This window comes from Narcine bancroftii, chromosome 1, assembly GCF_036971445.1.
Source record: "Narcine bancroftii isolate sNarBan1 chromosome 1, sNarBan1.hap1, whole genome shotgun sequence".
NCBI lineage: Eukaryota > Metazoa > Chordata > Chondrichthyes > Torpediniformes > Narcinidae > Narcine > Narcine bancroftii.
In genome coordinates this window covers 27,985,764-28,006,306 of record NC_091469.1, presented here as the reverse complement: position 1 = coordinate 28,006,306, position 20,543 = coordinate 27,985,764, and the positions used below count along the sequence as shown (strand labels likewise).

The 20,543-nt window shown below is 39.0% G+C and overlaps 2 protein-coding genes across 2 annotated transcripts in view; one reads left to right on the top strand and one right to left on the bottom strand.

Moving 5' to 3' along the window:
* smc2 (structural maintenance of chromosomes 2) overlaps positions 1 to 7,953 on the top strand; it is an 89,698-nt gene extending 81,745 nt beyond the window's left edge. Inside the window, exon 24 of the mRNA XM_069923003.1 lies at positions 5,479 to 7,953. Coding sequence (XP_069779104.1) covers positions 5,479 to 5,670 — 192 coding nt within the window. The 3' untranslated portion in view covers positions 5,671 to 7,953. The remainder of the gene's footprint in view (positions 1 to 5,478) is intronic.
* Positions 6,444 to 20,543, bottom strand: part of LOC138756583 (neuroendocrine protein 7B2-like) — a 51,861-nt gene continuing 37,761 nt past the window's right edge. The window contains exons 3-6 of the mRNA XM_069923015.1: positions 12,796 to 12,945; positions 11,213 to 11,325; positions 9,034 to 9,081; positions 6,444 to 7,284 (exon numbers count right to left, since the gene is read on the bottom strand). Coding sequence (XP_069779116.1) covers positions 7,186 to 7,284; positions 9,034 to 9,081; positions 11,213 to 11,325; positions 12,796 to 12,945 — 410 coding nt within the window. The 3' untranslated portion in view covers positions 6,444 to 7,185. The remainder of the gene's footprint in view (positions 7,285 to 9,033; positions 9,082 to 11,212; positions 11,326 to 12,795; positions 12,946 to 20,543) is intronic.

Here is a 20,543-nt window from a genome sequence, read left to right as displayed (position 1 = left end):
GGTTAGTAATCCTGTTTCCTGAGAACAACTAACTCCAGTCAGATTCTAGATACGCATATTTCCTCTATTCCTCAGTTAATCAACTAAGCAACAGGCTTAATTTTACATTCAATAGCTGAGCAGGAAAGTTTCAGGTACAAGTTCTATTTGAGTTCATCAATTTCAGTCAGAATCCATTTCGGTGCTTCAAATCATCTCATTGCTTCTTCAAGGGGGAATTCCAAGCATCAACGGTTTTGTTGCTAAGTCCAGCAATCTGCGGGATGTTGGATAAGAATGGACCAGACCTTCTGATTATGATGTCTCAGCAACAGAATGAGTTATAAAGCTTAACTACCTGAAGACTCCTGCTTTTTATGTTACTAGTGGCAATATCCCCATAAAATTATTTAGGGGGAAAAGGGGACATCATGTATGGATTTGGAGTGGCTAAGCATAAAGCTATAATTCTACATCATGGTTAAAGGTGTTGCTGGAGCTACTTGGTGCAGCAAAGTGACATTTCAATCAATATCATGTATCAGGACTGAGTGTGTGAAGGGAGATAACCAGTGTAAAGTGGTAAGGGTGAGGCAGCAGCTGGCAAGCAAAAGGGTGGATCTAGATGCAAAAAGATTGATGGGTAGATGGAACTAAGTAGCAGTGGAAACAGTGATGATAGCAAAGAAACAGGGAAGTGATAAGTGAAAATAACAAGTGCCTGCAGGGTATGGAATCTGATGAGAAAGGAAGTTGATGAATGCAACAGGTAAAGAAGGGATTGTGGTTAAATGGATCAGGTGGGAGAGGGCAATGAAACAGGGAAACAAGACGGAGAGTGAGAGAGAAAGAAGGATGTTGTGAGAGGACATGTGTGGGTCAGAAGGAGTGGAGAAAAAAATCAGGGGGGTGTGGCTTAGTAAAGGTTGGAGAATTCATTGTTCATGCTATTGGTTTGTAGGGATGAGATACTACCTGAAATACCCAGGTGGTATCTCGGGTGCTGTTCCTCTTTTTGAAAGTTGTTTTCATCCGTATATTCAAGGAGGCAGAGAACAGATCCATGTGAGGATAGGGAGGGGAGTCAAATTGGCTCGTAACTCAAGATGACTATTGCGGATAGAATGCAGGTGCTCAGCAAAGCAGTCACCAAGTTTGTACTTAGTGTTGTCACTATGGAGGAGTCAACATCAAGAGCACTGAGTGCAATAGATGAGATTGGAGGAGGTGCATGTGAAACTCTGCCTCATTTAGATGTATAGGTCCCTAGATGGTGGTGAGAGAGAAGATGTAGGGGCACGTATAGTAGAAAATACCTGGTGATGGGTGGGGAAGAATGAGTGAAAATGGAGAGAGGAAGATGTGACTGCTAAAATGAAGAAGAATGTACTTCCTGCAGAAGTTGGTAGTGTGAAATCTGAGGACCAAAGGAACTCTATCATGGTCCTGTCTGAAGGGAAGCAGGGTGTGAATATAAGTAAGGAAAATGAAGGAGTTGTGATTGAGGGCTCCATCAACTATAGTGGAGGGAAGCTAATTTTCTTTATATTAAAAAAAAGGGGATTTTGTAACATCCTGGAATGGTAGGTCTCATCTCAAAAACAGATGTGCCGGAATTAAGAAAATTAAGAAAGGATGGTCTCCTTGCAGGAGACGTTGGGGGAGGTGTAGTCTAGGTAGATCAAGGGGGGGGGGGGGGCAGTGGTCTTGTAGTAAATGTCATTAGGCTTTAATGAGCAGACAGATGGGCAATTGGGTCTGTTCCTGTACTGTACTATGGTAGTTTGCTCTTGAAATAGAAATAGTGAGTTCCAGAAAGTGGGGAGAGGTGTTGTTAAAAGTAAGTGAACTTAAGAGCAGGATGGAAGTTAATAATGAAGTTGACAAATTCTGCAGAAATGTAGAAATCAGTAACACTGCCATTGTCAGTTTTGTGGAGAAAGCGGTTGGAGAGTGGTGCTGGAGTAGGTTTGGAACAAGGAATGTTCCATGGAGCCAATGAGAAAGCAAGCGTAACTAGGCCCCAAACGAGTGCCAACGCCCACACTATTGATTTTTAGAATGTTAGAAGAATTAAAATAAATTCATTCAGGTCAAGAACAAATTCTGCCAGGTGGCAGAGAGTGTTAGATCTATGTTTGAAAAAGAAATGGAAGACCCCAAGGCTTTCCTGATGAGCTGTATAAACACTGCATATCAATAGTGAAGATGAAGTGGTTGGGGCCAGTGAACTAGAAGTTGTTAAAATTGAAGGGAGCATGCAAGGTGTGCCAGAAGTAAGTGGGAGGTAACTGGACAATGGAGGTCAAGGTCGAGTCAGGGTATGAGGGGATAGTTTCTGCCTACTCTTGCCCCAATGCCTATTGAAGTTCTGTTTGTGGATCTTGGATAGGAGATAGATCCAGGCTGTACATAATTAAGATGTGATCAGGTTGAAGACTATGAAGTTGAGATCTGAAATGATGTGGTCTACATTGGTATATGAGACTGTGGCCTGATGTTTGATGGTGGTGTAATGGCCCAGGGACAGGTATGTGGTGGTGTCCAAGAGCTATTGTCCAGCCCATGCAAGGTAGAGGTTGATCCACCTGATGAAAACAATATACCCTTGTCAGTGAGTTGGATAACATGGTTGGGGTTGTGGCAGAGTGAGCAGAGATCTGCACATTCAGATGTTGTGAAGGAAGTAGAGAGCTCAAGGTAGTTGATCTCACGTTTGCAATTAGAAAGGAGGCAATCGAGAGAGGGTAAAAGGCTGGAAGGGAGTGTCCAAGAGGAAGAGAAGTGTTGGACATGGAAGAAGGGGCCATCAATGGGAGATAGACTCCTTGCCAAAGAAATATATGGAGATGGAAGAAGAACACAACATGTAGGGTTAAGAATAGAAGCAAGAAAAATGGAGGCTCCACCAACGATAGTAGAGGAAAGCTGCTGTCTTGCTCTCTGATGCTGAGTGGTCTGTCCCATGCAGAGGGGATGGTAATGGCATAGTCGGTGTTGAAACTAGGGCCAGATAGGATGGAGCACAATGGCAGAGGGGAAAGAGAAAAGTTAGGTTTTGGAGTGGCAAATGAGATCAGAAAGGAGTGGGGAGCTGTAGTATGTTTGCAGAGGGGGGGGGGGGGGGTAAGACTATGCACCATTGGGAGCGTGGGCCTAGAAGAGAGTGGAAGAATGAGGAAACCTCCAAAGAGCATTGGAGGCCTAGAGGCAGACATGTTTTTGAACCCTTGTGGTTATCAGGAACACAAAGAACTGCTTAAAAAGAATATATTTGTCAGAGAATGAAGAATCGTGGAATATGGCCCATTCAGGAAAGGCTACAGATGAAAAAGAAGTTACTGACAAATGGCGAAGGTAGAGCATGGGCTATGGAGGGAAATCCATAGGGAGAAACAATGAATGAACTATACCTACTTGTGATCCTGAGTAGGATTGAACTGGGGGCCTGAAATGGGAATTGGAAGCCACTCATGACAAGACAAGCAGGACACTATGCAGTTTAAGGAGTTTGGTAAGAACATGGTTGAAGAGCAGGACAGCTGTGAGAGAGGGTCTCACAAGACACCTTTCGAAGAGACGATAAAGACTTCTTCAAAGTAAGTATGCCTTGTTGAGACTGCAGCAAGGCATACTCAAAAAGGGAGACCAGAGACTGCAGATGCTGGAATCTGGAGTTGAATTAATTGGATTTCATTTGAGCAGTAATTTTGGAGAAGGGTAGATCTGTTGGATGGTGTCACTTGGCATTTGTAAGTGAAGACTAAAGAAACTGGCTGTCTTAACTTTGCATATGTATTTTTATTTTTGATTTTGCTCTTGTGAAATGCCTTGGTATATTTTTAGCAAAAATACAATTTGTAGATAATTAAGTTTTAACCTGGAAAAAAAAGTCCATAAGATAATATTGCAAAAAAAAAGAAGGGGATGTGGGGGGGTGGGGTGTAGAGAATACATTTTAAGACTAATTCCAGGAAATACTTCTTTGCCTGGAATTATTTTCCACAAATAGATTCAGAGAAGAACTTCAAATCCCTGGAATTGCTTGGTAAATAACTAGAATAGAACACAGAATAGTACAGCACAGGAAAAAGCCCTTCGGCTCACCATGTCTTTGCTGAACATGATACGAGATTAAACTAATCCCATCTGCCTGTACGTGGACCATATTCTCTAAAGATAGAAATTTTTGGGATCTCTTCTTAGGTAGTTAATCAACTTTTAGCCAAATGGCTGTTCATTTAGAAATTAAAGAGGAGTTAGAAGAAGAGTTTAATAAAATTAAGTTAATTTCAATAGAGAATTTTGAAGATGTTATAAATGAAGAATATGGAGAATTTTATAAGAGTTTGAACTTTTTTCTTTTTTTTTATGTAAGGGGAGGGGAAGGGAATAAAAAGTTTATGATTGATTTTCTAAGGGATGTTTTTGTTCTCTCAATGAATTATAAAGGAAACTTAGTATTAATGGAAATTCTGTATTTATGTATTGTTAATTATGATTTTTTTGAATAACAGATATGTGGTTGATATATGATTTTAATATTTGAACTTAGTTTTAAAGTGGATTTCATTTGTTAAATACATGTATTATGTTTGATTTAAATATATGTTTAAGGGTATTATTTTAGTATTGATATTTTTTTTGTTGTTAGTAATTTTTTTGTTGTTAAGTTTTATCTTTTTTTGTAAGTGGGGTTTTTTCTATTTTATTTACAATATTGTTAATTAATTCTTCACTCTATTTTGGGGGGGAGGGTTGGACTAATTTTAAATTAGATGATTAATGTTGTGTTATAATTATTGGGGGGGTTAATTTGTGTAGTTTAATGATGTAGTATTCTAATTTTTATTATCTTATTTTTTATTATTTCTTTAAATGTAATTTTTATTTTATTCATGTCATAAAATTTTAAATAAAGTTTTAAGAAAAAGAGGAGTTAGAAAATTGGTAAAGAAAGAAATGGAGAACAACTGTTAGCCATGAAGTGATTTTGATAGAAATGCAGAAAAGGCTTGTGGGTTGTACTTGGAAGGAATAAAGGAAGAAAGTTCAAGTGGGAGAATGTAATGTTGCCAAGAGAAACTATTCAGCCCATTTAGTCATTATTTTAAATCAAAAAGCTGTGTCATTTAGGTGGGATGAATGGCCTTGTAATATTTGGATTTATTTCAATTTGCTTTTTATCCCATTCTGAAATCTTCACAGTGAACCTGAATTTGTATTGACTTTTCAGAATTTTCCCTCCAGAGCAAATCTCTTCTGAAAGTTGTGTTTCTTCCAACCTTGGATTCTAACACAGTAGAACAACCTGCAAATTATCTCTGTTTTCAATGGTTGAATGTTGTGTTGCTCATGAATAGGAGAGATGTATTGTTGAGACAAGTAAAACTCTATTCCTATACTGCATCTGATTAGTTAAATGCTGTCTCTGCTGTATCTAGTTTAGGACAAAATTACATATTTAAAGTGTTTTAACTTATTTTTAATTTCCTGCAGTTTATCGTTGTGTCATTAAAAGATGGTATGTTCAGTAATGCGAACACCTTATTCAAAACAAAGTTTGTGGACGGCGTGTCAACTGTCACAAGATTTGCTCAGAGTCAGAATCGTTCAGTCGCACACAATCATCTTCCTGACAAATCAGATAAAGCAAAAACAAAAGACAAAAGGAACAGACTGCATATATAGGGCTATTGCGTCCATTTTCACCAGTATGACAGAATAGAATTATGTAGTCTTTCATTTATATAATAATGTACAGCAAAGTGACTTTTCTTCCCTTTATATTTTTCTCATCTCTTTTCACACTTTCAATATTACTAAAACTTTTGAATGTTGTTTTTATTCTACGATTATGTAAAATTTGCATCTACAACAGTAACTTGTTAAAATAATGAATAGTATAGATTACTCCTTGTAAATGTAATGAAAACGTTAATGGTGAGTAAATAATTGGAGACAGTTGAAAATTAAATGTTTAAAATCTATTATAGTTTAAATGATAGGAAAGTAAAGGAACTATATAATTTAATCCTTTTCAGTCATTGTCTCCAGACTTAGTTTGTATTGCATATCTTGCTCTATGCTGTTAGTTGAAAATTTACACGTTTGATACTGCTACTTATCAATAAAGCTTGGCTAACATTTCTCATGCTCCTTAACAGGATACATGAAGAAAACTATCATTTGGTAATGAATCCTTTTTGACTTTGTGGGACTATTTTTCCTTTTAATGATCATATTCTTGTCAAGTCCACCTACCTTTAAAATCTTTCCTTTCCCACATTTAAATATGGATTTGCCATACTCTTGGTTCTAGATAATATGAAAAATTTACAGCCTTGAGGAGTTTTTGTTGCAAATTACTAGATCATACTTAGAAGAAATACTTGTGTGATTTGCTGATTGCCTTTAGGTTTAAAATGGCAACAGCTTTTTAAAAAATGATCTTGAAGAAAATCTGAAGTTTAAACAACTTGTAATAATTTATTTCTTTAGTTTATTTCAGGTTCTCTGACTGGGTATTGAATATTTGACAGAATTTCAGCCTTCCATCGCAAAATTGAGTTGCTTAGAATTGTGATACTTTCCCACTCAGTTTTCTCTCCATCTCAACTTAACAACATTGAATTATGGTTGGAGAAATTGAATTTTGCATTTCATGATACAACAGTGTGGCTACCAAATAGTCTTCTCCAGAAATGTTTTGCCTCAGACTGAAGTAACCCCTTTAAATAATAACAACACATGCCTCTATAAATTCTTAAATATTAATAATGCACATCCATGGTGTTATGTTGGTTATACTTATTCAGTAGTAGTTGCCATCAGATATGGAAAATGTTAGTAAGCACATGGGTCTGAGCTGGAGATTGCATCAGCTAACCCAGAACTCTTGATATTAGAATTTGTTAGGACCAGGTGGGGACCTGACAATAGAAATTCAAAAATTGGGATGACTGCTAAAATTAAGGTTAGAATCATTAAATATTTTTATTAAGATTGTAATGATTAACCTTAGTGAAACTATCAAGGCACTCTTACAATATTCTGCAAACTTAAGCTGCCACCACTGCCAGAAACATGCAACAGCCAGATTTCTATTTGTTATCTATGTATCAACAGGGAACACTATACTTCAAATAGAGACATGATCTATATCTTATGCAATTAGTCGAGCTGCTTTAAATTTGGGTAAGTAATCTATTCATTGGAGCTTTTATCCTCTTCAGAGAAATGAGGAGCTGACTTCTTGGCAACAACATTGTCAAGTCTCTTCCCTTGCAGGTATGGGTTCAAGCTCTGGAAATAGAAGGATTGTTTTAGTATTTGTTTAATATTGAAACTTTATAATAATATATTCAGAAGATCAGGGTCTTGAACATGAGTGTTAGTTTCATATAAGGCCAGGGAGGAGAAATATGCTTCAATACAAGTGATCAGTTGTTTGGGACAGAAACAAATTAAGATGCTGGTGGACAAAGAGGGGAAGCACAGAGGGAGGCTGCCATCTTGCATTCTCCTCCTTCACTTTCAACAGTTGGCACTGCTCTGCCTGGCCTTGTTTTCCTCCCATTTCTTGGTTCAACCCAGGGAGGGTCAAGATGCCTGAATTTGGAATTTATTTTTAGATGTGTCCAATATCTTGGAATACTGCAGCACTTGCTTTTTTTTTCCAGTGGTTCTCCAAATTATTGGGATTAACATTGACAAGATTCAGCATTTGACTAAAGTGCCTCAAAGTTTCAAACTATTTCAAAATTCATTTTCATAGCTCCAGTAGCACAAGGATAAAAATAGGTGTCCCTCTATGTTTCACTTGTAATATGCATCATCATGTCCCACTCAACTATTCACTTAAAGGGAAAAGGAATCAGATGGAGTAAAAGCTTATAATCTGCAATTTTTTCGATAAATATTATGCAGCATTTTAAGCAACAAACAGCTATTTATTCATGACTAGGCACAAATTCCACCTTCACCAAGAACTGACACAAAGTGTTTCACAGAGAATGTTATATCTTAAGTGGGTGTGAATATATATGTAACTATCACAAGAATTGAATCTAATCAATATGGGTGCTAAATATGGATGATTCTGATGTTGCAGCTGCAGGGACATTCAAGAGAAAATAGGAACAGAATTGTGTTAAATCTAGACCTTTAAATGGCTTTGTATCATTTCACCTTTTGGCAGAGATAAATAACTCCCCTGAAATTTAATGACTGCCTGTTAAATAAAAAGGAAAACCATTATGAAAAGTTGTTCTTAATTTGTATTTCAAGGTGTAATTTGTATCTCTTGCTTTGATCATCCACTAGTTCTGATCTGAGGTGGCTTAACCTATTCACTGAAATGTGCTACTATCAAGTTAGACCCAGCATTACCAGTGGATCTACAGGTTTGTTATTATTTGTTGCAAATGTGTGACTTAATTTGGCAACTATCAACCTGCTGGATTAATCATGATCCATTAGTAGGAATCTACATACGTCCTTTTGCCAGTTTCATTCTGCTCCACATTAAAATTAAAGTGAAAATTAAAACTTTTAAAGTTAAATAAGTTGGAGATAAGTGACTTTGGATGCTTGAACAACTGTGTGTACTGTATACAGTATTGGTGACTCCACCTGAAGGAATCTTCAAACTGCAATTATCAGAGAAGTGTTCTTTGCATCACAGTTTATCTTGGGGTGCGAATGATAGAGGAATGTTCAGAGTACTAGCTAATGTAATACACTAAATCCGAGTTAGCCAGTGAGTTACTGTCTGTATTTGTGAAGTTGACTGTATTACTAGAAGTGTTAGGGAATATTGTGTGTTCCTAGGGACCTTTTCCTGTCATCTTGTGAATCCTCTTTGCCTGGAGATTATATTTAATGTATTGTGCTGGCAAGTAGAGAATAATCAGTGAATGTGCAACCTTAACCAGGATTAGGATCACCAGAGGTCAGGAATGTGGGTAGCTTTGTGCTGGAGCCAGGGTTGAGAGTGAATTTGCACCCATTTCTTAGGTTCTAACCAAACAAAAGAATTTTTTTTTTAATTACCCTCTTTCTCCTCGGTGCACTTTTCACATTTCCATACATGTTCTTGTTCTGTGAGAGAATTTGGACATGTTTAAACATTTTCAACACACTTTAACATCTGCAACATAATAAATAATTGTGAAATCTAGGCTTTTCTTTGTTCCTTGTAGGTTATTGCAAGATAGAGCAGCTGTTGCAGTTTTATGCTTTGCAGTGTGTCAGCTGAGATCCTAAATATCCAAAAGGCATTTTCAAATAAGAGTTGTAGCTCATGAGTGAAGTAATTCTGGCAGAATGTACTTTTAGGACATTATATTGCAAAACTAAAAAAAATGACTAACTTAAAAGGTAATGTGATGTGACATTTGAAGAGGCAGAAGACCTTACTCTGTTGGGTTCATGCCAATTTCCAATGTTTCATTGTAGGTATATTTGGAATATTTCTACTGAGGATAAAATTCAAGTTTCCAGGCAATGTAATATCAGTGCAACTAGTGTTGATACTTTAGTAAGAGTGGTTAGACAAGCCAATGATCAAAGTATATCAGGAGGATGGAGCAAGTTCCATTCCTCCACCATTTTGTCAACTGCTACCAATTGCATAACTGAAACCTAACCCCTGAAGTTACTGACCCAATCCAATCTTTCCTTAGTCCCCTTCATTCTAAAAATATTGACACCAGCTGAGATGGCCTTTGCTCCTTCCGAAAATGTTCAATTTTGGCAACATCCTCAACTCTGTTGCAATTTCTTCAGATTATCACATCATTCTAAAGCAATGTGTAAGGAAATGTATGCAGCACCCTAACAAACTCTTGTGTTGGGTACATTGGGTAACAGCAGCAAGTGACTGCATGATTTCTTAACCCTATCTATTCTGCAACCTTGAGGGATTTGTAACACAAGAAATAGCAGGAATAGGCCATTCTGCTCTTGTGCCTCTGCCATTCAAAGAATGAAGAATATCAATGCTATTTGTGATAGCGCCTTATCCATTTTATTATATTAGCAATTGGTATTCAAGAATGTAGTCCTGAAGAGCTGCATGATCCCTTTGTATTGAGACTGCCCATTTCAAGACAAACTAGTCAGGGGAAAACATCATCCATGCATTTACCTCACCAAGCCATTTAAGCATTTTTGAACATGTCTATAAGATCACTTTGTTGTTTTCCTAAACTCTAGAGCTTTGGGTGCAGTCTGCCATTTCCATATAACAAATGTAACTTCCCAATAATCAATCAGGTTGAACTTTGTTGCACTCTCTACTGTAAGAACTACCCATCCATATTGAGACCAGAACTATACACAATATTCCAGATGCAGACGCAGCAGGCCGTGATAATAATTGGAATTTTTATTCATCTTTAATTCCTTTTGCAAAAAAGGCCAAAATCCTGTGTATACGTATTAAGTTTTAGCAAATATGTATGTGGGCTGATATCGCCTCAAACCGTGCATCTTGGCGCCTCACAGTTCGGCGGGCAGCAACCTCCTTTGAAGAAGACCGCAGAGCCCACCTCACTGACAAAAGACAAAGGAGGAAAAACCCAACACCCAACCCCAACCAACCAATTTTCCGCTGCAACCGTGTCTGCCTGTCCCGCATCGGACTTGTCAGCCACAATCGAGCCTGCAGCTGACGTGGACATTTACCCCCTCCATAAATCTTCGTCCGCGAAGCCAAGCCAAAGAAGAAAGAAGAAGATGAAAGGATATCCTTGAATGTTGTTCCACATGTCAATGGCTTATTAGTGATTTGTGACATACAAGGGCTTACTAAGATGCATTGCATCTAAGATACGTCTTTCTTTTACATTTTTGTAGGCTTTTGTATGCTCCTTTTTTTTGTTTATAATCCTTAAAGTTCCCCATCCTTCAGACTTACTGAACTCTATTTATGGAACCAGATGTTAACATCAGGGTGAAAAAAATGCCCTTTCGTAATGGAACTCACTCTGTAAAGAGGAGTTTCTTCCTTCTGGCCCATCAAATCCTCATTTAGAAAATTTACAAGGAGAAAATCCCAACACCTTCTAAGGTTTAAAATACTGTAGACGAGACCATTTAAAAAAATCTTTGGATTCGCGTCAACTAGTCAAAATCACAACAGTGAGTTAATACAAATTACTTAATTATATATGAAAATAGTGAATCAAATCTGGAATGAGGCCCAAATAGAATAGATTCTCTTACATACCCATTTCTCCCTTGTTGGGTAATTGTGCTCTGAATTGAAGACATTTTGATGGATTTGGTATTCACTGCTGAATTCAGCTGTGTCAGGAATGTGTTCCAGGCATCCGTCAGAAGCTGAAAACAATCATAAATTTTTCTGTGAGTGGATGCCGATTTAAGCCCAGTTTATATATTCAGGCAGAGGATTTGAACAATGCTGGCAAGGGCAGGAGTTTCTAGCCCATCCTCAATGCTCTTGAAAAGATATTGGTAAGAAGCTGCATCAGCATTGTGCTGAAGGACCTTCCCAAGAAGTCTGTGTTAGCACCAGGTGGTAGAACCCTGCACAGCAGCACTGTCTCTGCACCCTGCTCTCCTGGGTCTGCCCCAGTAGCAGTGCTGCCATTTTATCAATAAGAATGTTATAAGTTTCAAAGAGATTATTTCTGAACTCTGAAGTGTTCAGGTTCAATCTCTCCTCATACTCCTAGTTTGTGAACCTCCCTAGTTTATTTTTTAGGTAATAAAACCAGAATTACATAATATTCCAGGTACCATCTTACCAAGGCTCTATACATTAATCTCATACAATATCTTTCTTCCAAATTGCTTATTGTATCTGCATTTTAGCTTTCAATGAATGATGTGTCATCATTTTTTTAAAATGTTCTGCTTTAGGATTGTGTGTATGTCACTTTTTCCACATTATATTCCACTTGCCTGTTCACACTCACTTTGTTTATTCATATCATGAAGCTTCTTTACACCCTCCTCATTACTCACCATACAGATTGATTTATGTCACAGCAAAATAAAAAATAAGGTACAGATATTTGGTCCCCTCAACCAAATCATTGATATAGAATCTGAGTAGCTGGGGTTCTAGCACCAATCCCCATGGTACAGACAGTTTAATGGCCTCAAAGTCCTATTTAATCCTACTCAATACTTCCTGTATGATAAACAATTCTCAATCCATGTCAGTGTATTAAGTTCTATGTGCTCTAACCTCATTCGAGGATGCCTGAAGATTTAAATACTCTGCTTCTTCTTTAATTGGAGAACATGCAGCAAGAAACGCTCCAAACAGTCTGGAATGGCAAGGAGGGAATCTTTTAAAGATGGGTTGACTCATAAATGTTAGATTCACAAAGGGCAAATATCAGAGGTAAATTCACCCAGGACTGATCAAGTCTGAAGTAGATTACTGTCTGGGCTAGTTACTGGATTTGGGTTTGGACTGGCTGAGTGACCAGATTACATAAAGTTACATTTGGTATAATGATCTTCCCCTGAACAATAAAATTAACCAACTTAAGCAAACAGTCAGACCTAATGCCTTCCTATTTCATCAATACCTGCATTAACCAACTGAACTAATGCATTTTTTGAAATATAAAAGAGATATTGCTCAGGACATTGTTATGTAATCATTCTCACCATCCCAAATCATAAATCCAGAAAGAACAGCAGTAAATTATTCTTCCTAACAGAGTGAGCAATACAAAAAAATGTCAAGACATTGATGGAAATTGCCAAAGACTTTTTTAAAAACATTTGAACATTCTTTCATTGAGATAGAAGCCCTCAGGGAAAGTCAATTACCTTTTCGCCCCAGTGGGCAGGGGTTGGGTGGATCTGGATAGCCTTGATCTTGGTTAAAATTCTTCGGAATGTTATCTCCTGTGAGCTCAGCCACCATGTTGGGAATGTTGCCAAAGGGACCCAAGTGCTGCAATCCTTCATGAGCGCCACCTAAAGGCCACACAAAAAATAAGAATATTAAATTTATACAGCATTTTTCTAAACTGCAGTATTTCTGGAAGGTTGTCACCACTGTGTATGCAGGTAAAATGTAGCAATCATTTTGAATACAGGAAATTTTCAGAGTCCTACTTTCTCAGATCTGCTAACTCAGGAATCAAAGAGGAAAAGCTGATGAAGGAACAAATTATCTTTGCAGAAACATGCATCTTAAAGAATAAGATAATAAGGTGGTGTTTCTGCCCCAGTAAACAAATGCCTATAAACAATTGCATGAAAACTTGACCATACTGTTCCTCAACCATTAATCCTGGAAAGGAATATGATTTTGTTTTATTTTTGACATGTCTAGTTAAATCTGCTCTTTTGACGATTGCAAAAAGGATCTCTTGCACAGTCAAACCCATTGATAATTTCCTTCCTTTAATTTTTTAACATTCCAAGCATTTTATTGTTGAAACAAGGTGTCCTTTACCTTGTGTTCTGTTGGAGATGCTATTTTTGATGAGACATTAAACCGAGGCATGAAGGATCTCAAGGGAGCTTTTAAAAAAGAAAGTTTGGGGAGTAATGCCCGTTGTGCTAGTTAATATCCATGAATCAACATATCTAATTAAAATAATATAGGTCTTTCTCCACTCTGGAAGGCATGATCATTGGGAAGGTAATAAAGACATAGATCAAGTTTGAAATAAAGAGATTTTTTGGCTATAGGGAGCTAGAATAGAAGAGGAAATGACTGAGACAGATCATTTTGGTAATACTGAATAATGGGCCAGATTTGAGGGACTGATGCTTAATGATTTTATGACTCATTAAAAGAATTTGTTTTATGCATCAGCCATAACTCAACTACTGGAAGGATGAGAGCAGCAAGACTTGGAAACGCTACTCCTTAAATGTTATAGTTACATACTATCGTAACTTGGAGAAACACCACCTATCCTGAACTTCACACTCAGAATCACTGTGAAAGCACTTTCATTGGAAGGATTGCAGTGGTACGGGAAATCAGTTGGGAATGGTTTCTAAAAGCAGCAATAAACGTTGGCTTTGCTGAGGAGGCTGGTAACCTGCAAATTAATAAAAGCAACGAGATTTTTTTTTCATGTTACAACAACAATTACTATTCAGAAAATATGACATTGGGCTGAGAGCAATTTGTCACGTTGAGTGGCTATGAAAGGCTTGATATAAATGTATGTGTTGAAAAATAGATCTCCCATTTTAATTTTGAAAGGAAGACTGAGCTCATATTTTGGCTGTTTAATGGAGGATGTTCCTCAATATATGGAATTTCATTTTTGGAGTCTAATTGAAAATAAATGCACACCCGTTCTCACCCTAAATGTCATAGATACTTAAGCATTTGTTTTCCTGATTCCCATAGTGCAAACTGGCAGATACCACCACAAAGGTGATATGTGAAGCCAGCTTTAATTAAGATTAATCCAGGTCATGAAAAATCAAAAAGCTTATGATATTAGAAAATTATTTTAAATACCAGCACGGGAATGGATTTTGGTGATAGAAGTGGCATTGTTTTAATGGGGATCCTTAATTATTGGTTCCATAAACAGAATATGACATAATACATAGGAGCAGAAATAGGTTGTTCAGCCCATTGAGTCTGCCCGATCATTTAATCATGAGCTGATCCATTTTCCCACTCGGCTCCACTGCCTGGCCTTCTCCCTATAATCTTTCTTTCCTTGACAAACATAGAGGGCTTAAATACACCGAATGATCTGGCCTTCACAACCACCAGTGGCAATAAATTCCATAGATATACCACCCTCTGAAGAAAATTCTACTCGTCCCTGTTCTAAGCCGACACCCTTCAATTCTTCAGCTGTGCCCTCTTGTCCCAAACTCTCCCACCATGAGAAACAACTTTTCTACATCTAGTCTGTCCTCTCCTTTCAACGTTCAAAATGTTTCAATGAGATTCCCCCCCTCATTCTCCTAAATTCCAATGAGTGCAGGCCAAGAGCTGACAAACACTTCTCATATGATAACCTTTCCATTCATGGAATGCACATCCTTTCTTAAATGAGGAGCCCAAAATTTCTCACAACTCCAAGTGAGGCCTCACCAGTGCCTTCTAAAGCCCCCACGTCACATCCCTACTCACATTCTATTAAAATGAATGACAGCATTACATTTGCCTTCTTCACTGACTCAACATGAAAGATTACCTTCAGGCTATCCTGCTCGAGGACTCGTTTGCATCTGAGTATTTCCAATTTTCTCCCCACTTAAAAAATCGTCTGCCCATTTATTTTTTTCTTCCAAAGTGCATGACCGTACACTTTCCAACATTGTATTTCATTTGCCATTTCTGCCCATTCTCCTAATGAATCTGTCTAAATCTTTCTGTAGCCTCCATTTCCTCAGCAGCACCTGCCCCTCCACCTTCCTTTGTATCATCTGCAAACTTGGCCACAAAGCCATTCATTGCATAATTTAAATCATTCATATACAACATAAAAAGAAGTGGCCCCGACATTAGCAACTGGCAGGCAACCAGAATATGATCCCTGCATTTTGAATCTCTGCTTCCTGCAAATCTGCCAATGTTCCAAGCACCATAGTATGTTTCCTGTATACCATTGGCTCTTATCATATTAAGTAGCCTCATGTGTGGCACCTTGTCAAATGAATTCTAAAAATCCAAATACACAACATCCACTGCATATCCTTTATCCGGTCTGCTTGGCACTTCTTCAAAGAATTCCAATAGGTTTGTGAAACAAGAGTTTTCCTTAAGGAAACCGTGCTGGCTTTGGCCTATTTTGTCATGTGCCTCTGAGTACTCCGTGTAGGTAACACTTCCCAGCTTCTAATATTTCCCAATCTCGAAGCACGTTACCTTCCAAGAGAAGTAAGCCTCAATATTCCGAATTGTATCTTAATCATTCAAATAAATCAAACTTTGTAATTGTAGCTGTAAATAGCTTTAATTTTTCATTGATAAAAGCAAATAAACATTTTCATAGCTTCGCACTTCATAACAATGAGTAAAACAAAACATATTGCAAATGATAACAATACTCAACAAAACAAATATTGAATTAAAATGATAATAAATTATTAATAATGAATAATAATGATAAATTCAAAGAAAAGTTTCTCGAGAGCTCACGTCTCTTTCCATGGTCATTCCAAGAATGAGAAATGAGCTCGACCACTCGAATATTATGACATATGATGTCATAGTAACTAAAAACAATTAGTCCTTAAAAGAAAAGTACAAAAAAAAACATCAATCATAAACACAGGTTTTAACCTTTACATTCTGTACCTCATCCTTGACAATCATCTCCAACATCTTCCCAACCACTAACATCAGAATAACCAGTCTATAATTTCCTTTCTGCTGCCTCCCCCCCGCCCGCCTTCTTGAATTGTGGGACCATACCAGAATCTAATGAATCCTGAAAAATAATTTGCAATTCCTCCACAATCTCTGTTACTAATTCTTTCAGAACCTGAGGGTGTAATCCATATGGTATGTGAGACCCATCCACCCTTAGTACATTTAGCTTTCTGAGCACTTTGTGTATGACAAATAATGTGGGTACAACACAACATTATTAGATTTGCGAAGCAGATGTTCCGATATATGAGAAGACGTGTTGCAACCTACAATAGGGTCTTTCCGCAAGAAAGCCCAAATGCAGATGGGCACAAGCCTTTGTATATGGTTTTGCTTCCAATTTTACAGACTGTTCGTGACTATTCACATGACCTGTGATCTGCAGACTTCAGCAAATCATCTAGCATGAGTTTCAAGTACAGCATGGCCTTGGTTCTCATATCTTGCTGCTTCACTACTAAAAGAAAATAATTTCTTTAACAGACTCTTGTATTTTCCCTTAAAAAAATTTTTTAAGCTTTTTCTTGCTGGTGAAATTCATAGAAAGAAAATAAGCAATCTATGCTATAATCTATTATTCCCTTTTTTTTTAATCATTCCATGATAACATTTGGTTTTTAGAATAGCTTGGCCTTTAAACATAACTAAATCATACAAAAGAGTCACAAGATCAACACAACTAATAAAACAATAGCCAGGACACACAGACCCTGAATAAATGTCATCCACCATCCTTTGAAAGGCCACCAAGATGGGTCCAGGGGATAGTAATTATGGAACTGTTCTCCTATTTTCTGGACATCGCGTATTCATTCTCTTCTGTGATTCACCAAATAGATGATATTTTAGAGGAATCATGGATGTAGGTGCAGCAATCCTGCCCTACTTTGGCACATATACCACCTTTTTCTGCCAACAGCAGATAAGCGGCCATCCAATTCTGCAGAGCCATGCTTTGCATAGCTACTACCTCTGCAGTGAGTTCAGAAATTTGGGTCTGCATATTTTCTCCAATCCTTGCAGTAGTCTTGATGTGGTTTTCTAGAGCACTGACCATATTAATCAGTTCCCAAGCAGTCTTAGTCACTTTATAATTGGGAAAGAGAATCATAATGAACTGCTCAGTCTCAGAACTGGCTCTTTACTCTATCCTGTACCAAAAGATGGTCAGTATCCTCAAAATGCTGTATCGCTGGGGCAAGGTAAATTAAGATTGGGATTAACGTATAGGTTTGGGGAGCCCTTGATGAAGTGTATGGAGATAATAGATGGTGGTTATATTTGGAATCCATTGGCGGTAATAATTAACTAGTCCAAAAAATGAGTGCATTTGTTTCCGTTTAGTTGGTTGGGGAAAAGTGGTTATGTTCATTCCAGGGTGAGGGCACGTTCCATGGTATTGAGAATAGTTTTGAGAAACTTTACCTGTTTCTGACCAGCTTTAACTTTATGGGATGGGATAACTTAACTAAAGGAGTGCAGTACATTGAGGAGGAAAGGCATATCCTGTGTGTTTTCCTTTATGGTCAGGCTAGCCAATAATAGATCATCCACAAATTGTATGATGGTTGAATCCCGGGAAGCACAATAGACTGCAGCTGACTATGCAACGTTTGAGAAAAGATAGTGAGTGAGTGTACAAAACCCTGTGGTAGCCAAGTGCACGTTTATCGTGAGCCATCGTACGTAAATGCAAAGAGATACTGAGAGAATGGGTGCAATGGGATTGCAAAAAAGGCATGCTTTAGGTCTATAATAGTGAAAACTGTGGAGTCTGCAGTATTTGGCTAAGGATAGTGGTGGGGTTTGGAACAATGGAATGCATTAGTTGGATTATCTCATTGGTTTTCCATAAATCTTGCATCAGCATCCACTCCAGGCTTAGGGACGAGGAAAATTGGAGCATTGCAAGGGGACTGGCAAGGTACTCTTATATTCTGATGCAATAAGGACATGATCAGCTGTCTAACCCTTCTTTCACCTTGGGTAAGAGTGGATATTGTGGAACAGAGGAGAGATCTACACCTGGTTTAATGTAGATATGGATTGGGGGAATGGTGGCTAGGCCAACCTCACAATTGTCCATAAATCTGGGGCAGTTTCTTGCATAACTTTGGTGTGACGACAGATTATTGTTCTGCAAAGTTGCATTCCAGAACTCTTGCAGGTCAAAACTCTGTGGGTCTACTTGTACAAGCATGTAAGCTAAAAAGCCTAATTCCTTTGCTCGGTATCCTTTAGTAACCTGGAGAGTGACATGGGGGAAACAAGGGCCATTTGTTTCCACAAAAGTGGATCCACTACTGCTAATTGTGTTTCCATGTATTCCCGCTATTTCACCAATTAATTGTATTTCTGTGGGAGTCTCCTTATATTGGGCATAAAATTCCTCAAATTCATGATTAGCTCCCGATGGAACATAGCAGAGGATAACAAGCGGATTAGGGAGTTAGGCTTGCAATTCAGTACATGGGATAGGTCAGGATGTGTGGTTGTAGGCTTACAGACCATCATAGGGTAAAGGGAAGTTTAAAAATTTTTGGTGAACAGCAGGTTTTGTTTTTATAACCAGACCATTGTCTGTGCACTGAATTTCTACCTGAAGTGTACACAAAAGATTAGTCCTGCCAAATTGTACTGGTTATTCATTACTGTAAAAGGGATTTTACATACTATATATTATGATCCAACTGTACTTCTAGCAGGTTATCTAGTCCTGCCAGAGAGCAGAAGGTTCAGTCTATCCATAACTTCCTGATGTGGGGCTGGTAATGTTACCCTGGTAACAATCATAAATGGAAGCAACTGATCCTGCACCTAAAATGTGCCATAGGTTCTTCATCATGGCCTGGGGTCATGGCAGAGAATAAATTATCTGGTCCTAATCACTGGAAAGGATTTTCCATGGCAAAAGGGGTTTGCTGTTGCATCCATTGAGATCTCAAAGGTAATTGCGATTCCTGCGAGTTTTGGGTTGGGGGATCCTGGGAGTTCCATGGGCAATCCCTCTTCCAGTCTCCAGATTGTCCACATTGGAAACATTTCCCAACTGTCATTGAGACATGGGGAAAATGCTGGGACAGTGGTGTGGAGGAGCAATGCGGATAACTAATTGGAGGTCGGGGTCTGGTCTGCCAAGGGCAACCTTGACCCACAGGAGTAATTCTCCATTGAACTATATTGTACGGTATATCCCTGTCCCCAAGTGGATATGGCCAGTCTGGGGATTGCCCACAATTCTGATCTACAAGTTGTAGATCTGCATCTGGGACAGAAGCTCTAAGGCACACATGTCAAACTCTGGCCCGCGGACCAAATTTGGCCCGCGATATAATTATATTTGGCCCGCAAGATCATTTCAAAAATGTATTAGAGGTGGCCCGCTGGCCGCCGCGCCAGTATAGCGCATGCACAGTAATACAACAAATCCCAGAATGCATTGGCGTCAGCCCGCTAATTGCCCCCACCTCCTTTGTTTACGTTGCAGGGTCTCACCGTGGACTCTGGTTTTGGGGCCTGGCCGGTGTCAGGGGAAGCCAAGGCCGCTTCCCAGCACCCGGAACTGGAGGCCTCGGGCCTGACCTCGCCAGGACCATTGCCCACTCCCCCTCCCTGCCGCAGGCCGACCCGTGACTCACGGTGACGGGGCCGCTGATCCCCCAAGATGCCACCCTGCAGTGAGAGCCGATGTCCCCGCACTGTCGTGTCCCCCCGCCCGCCCCCCTACTGCAGTGCGGCCTGGCCGGTGTCAGAGGAAGCCAAGGCCGCTTCCCAGCGCCGGAACCGGAGGCCTCAGGCCTGACTTCGTCAGGACCGTTGCCCACTCCCCCTCCCTGCCGCAGGCCGACCCTCAACTCACAGTGACGGGGCCGCTGATCCGCTGAGATGCCGCCCTGCAGCGAGAGCCGATGTCCCCACACTGTCATCCAACCCGATCGCCCGCAAACTCCGCCCTCCCGCACACAGGCCTGAGTAAGGATTATGAACTTTAATCTCAGGATAAAATGATCTTCCAATAGTTTCATGTCACAGTGATAAATATATTCCTGGTTAAAAATGGTCCTGCACCTGGATACAAGCTCATTAGGCATAAAACTTGAAAAGTGTGTAAATCAAAGGATATCTGTACCAATGGAAAAAGGGCATGGCAAATAAACCTGCTAGAGTTCATGCCCACAATCAGTCACCCATTTGATTGTTTCAGGAATCA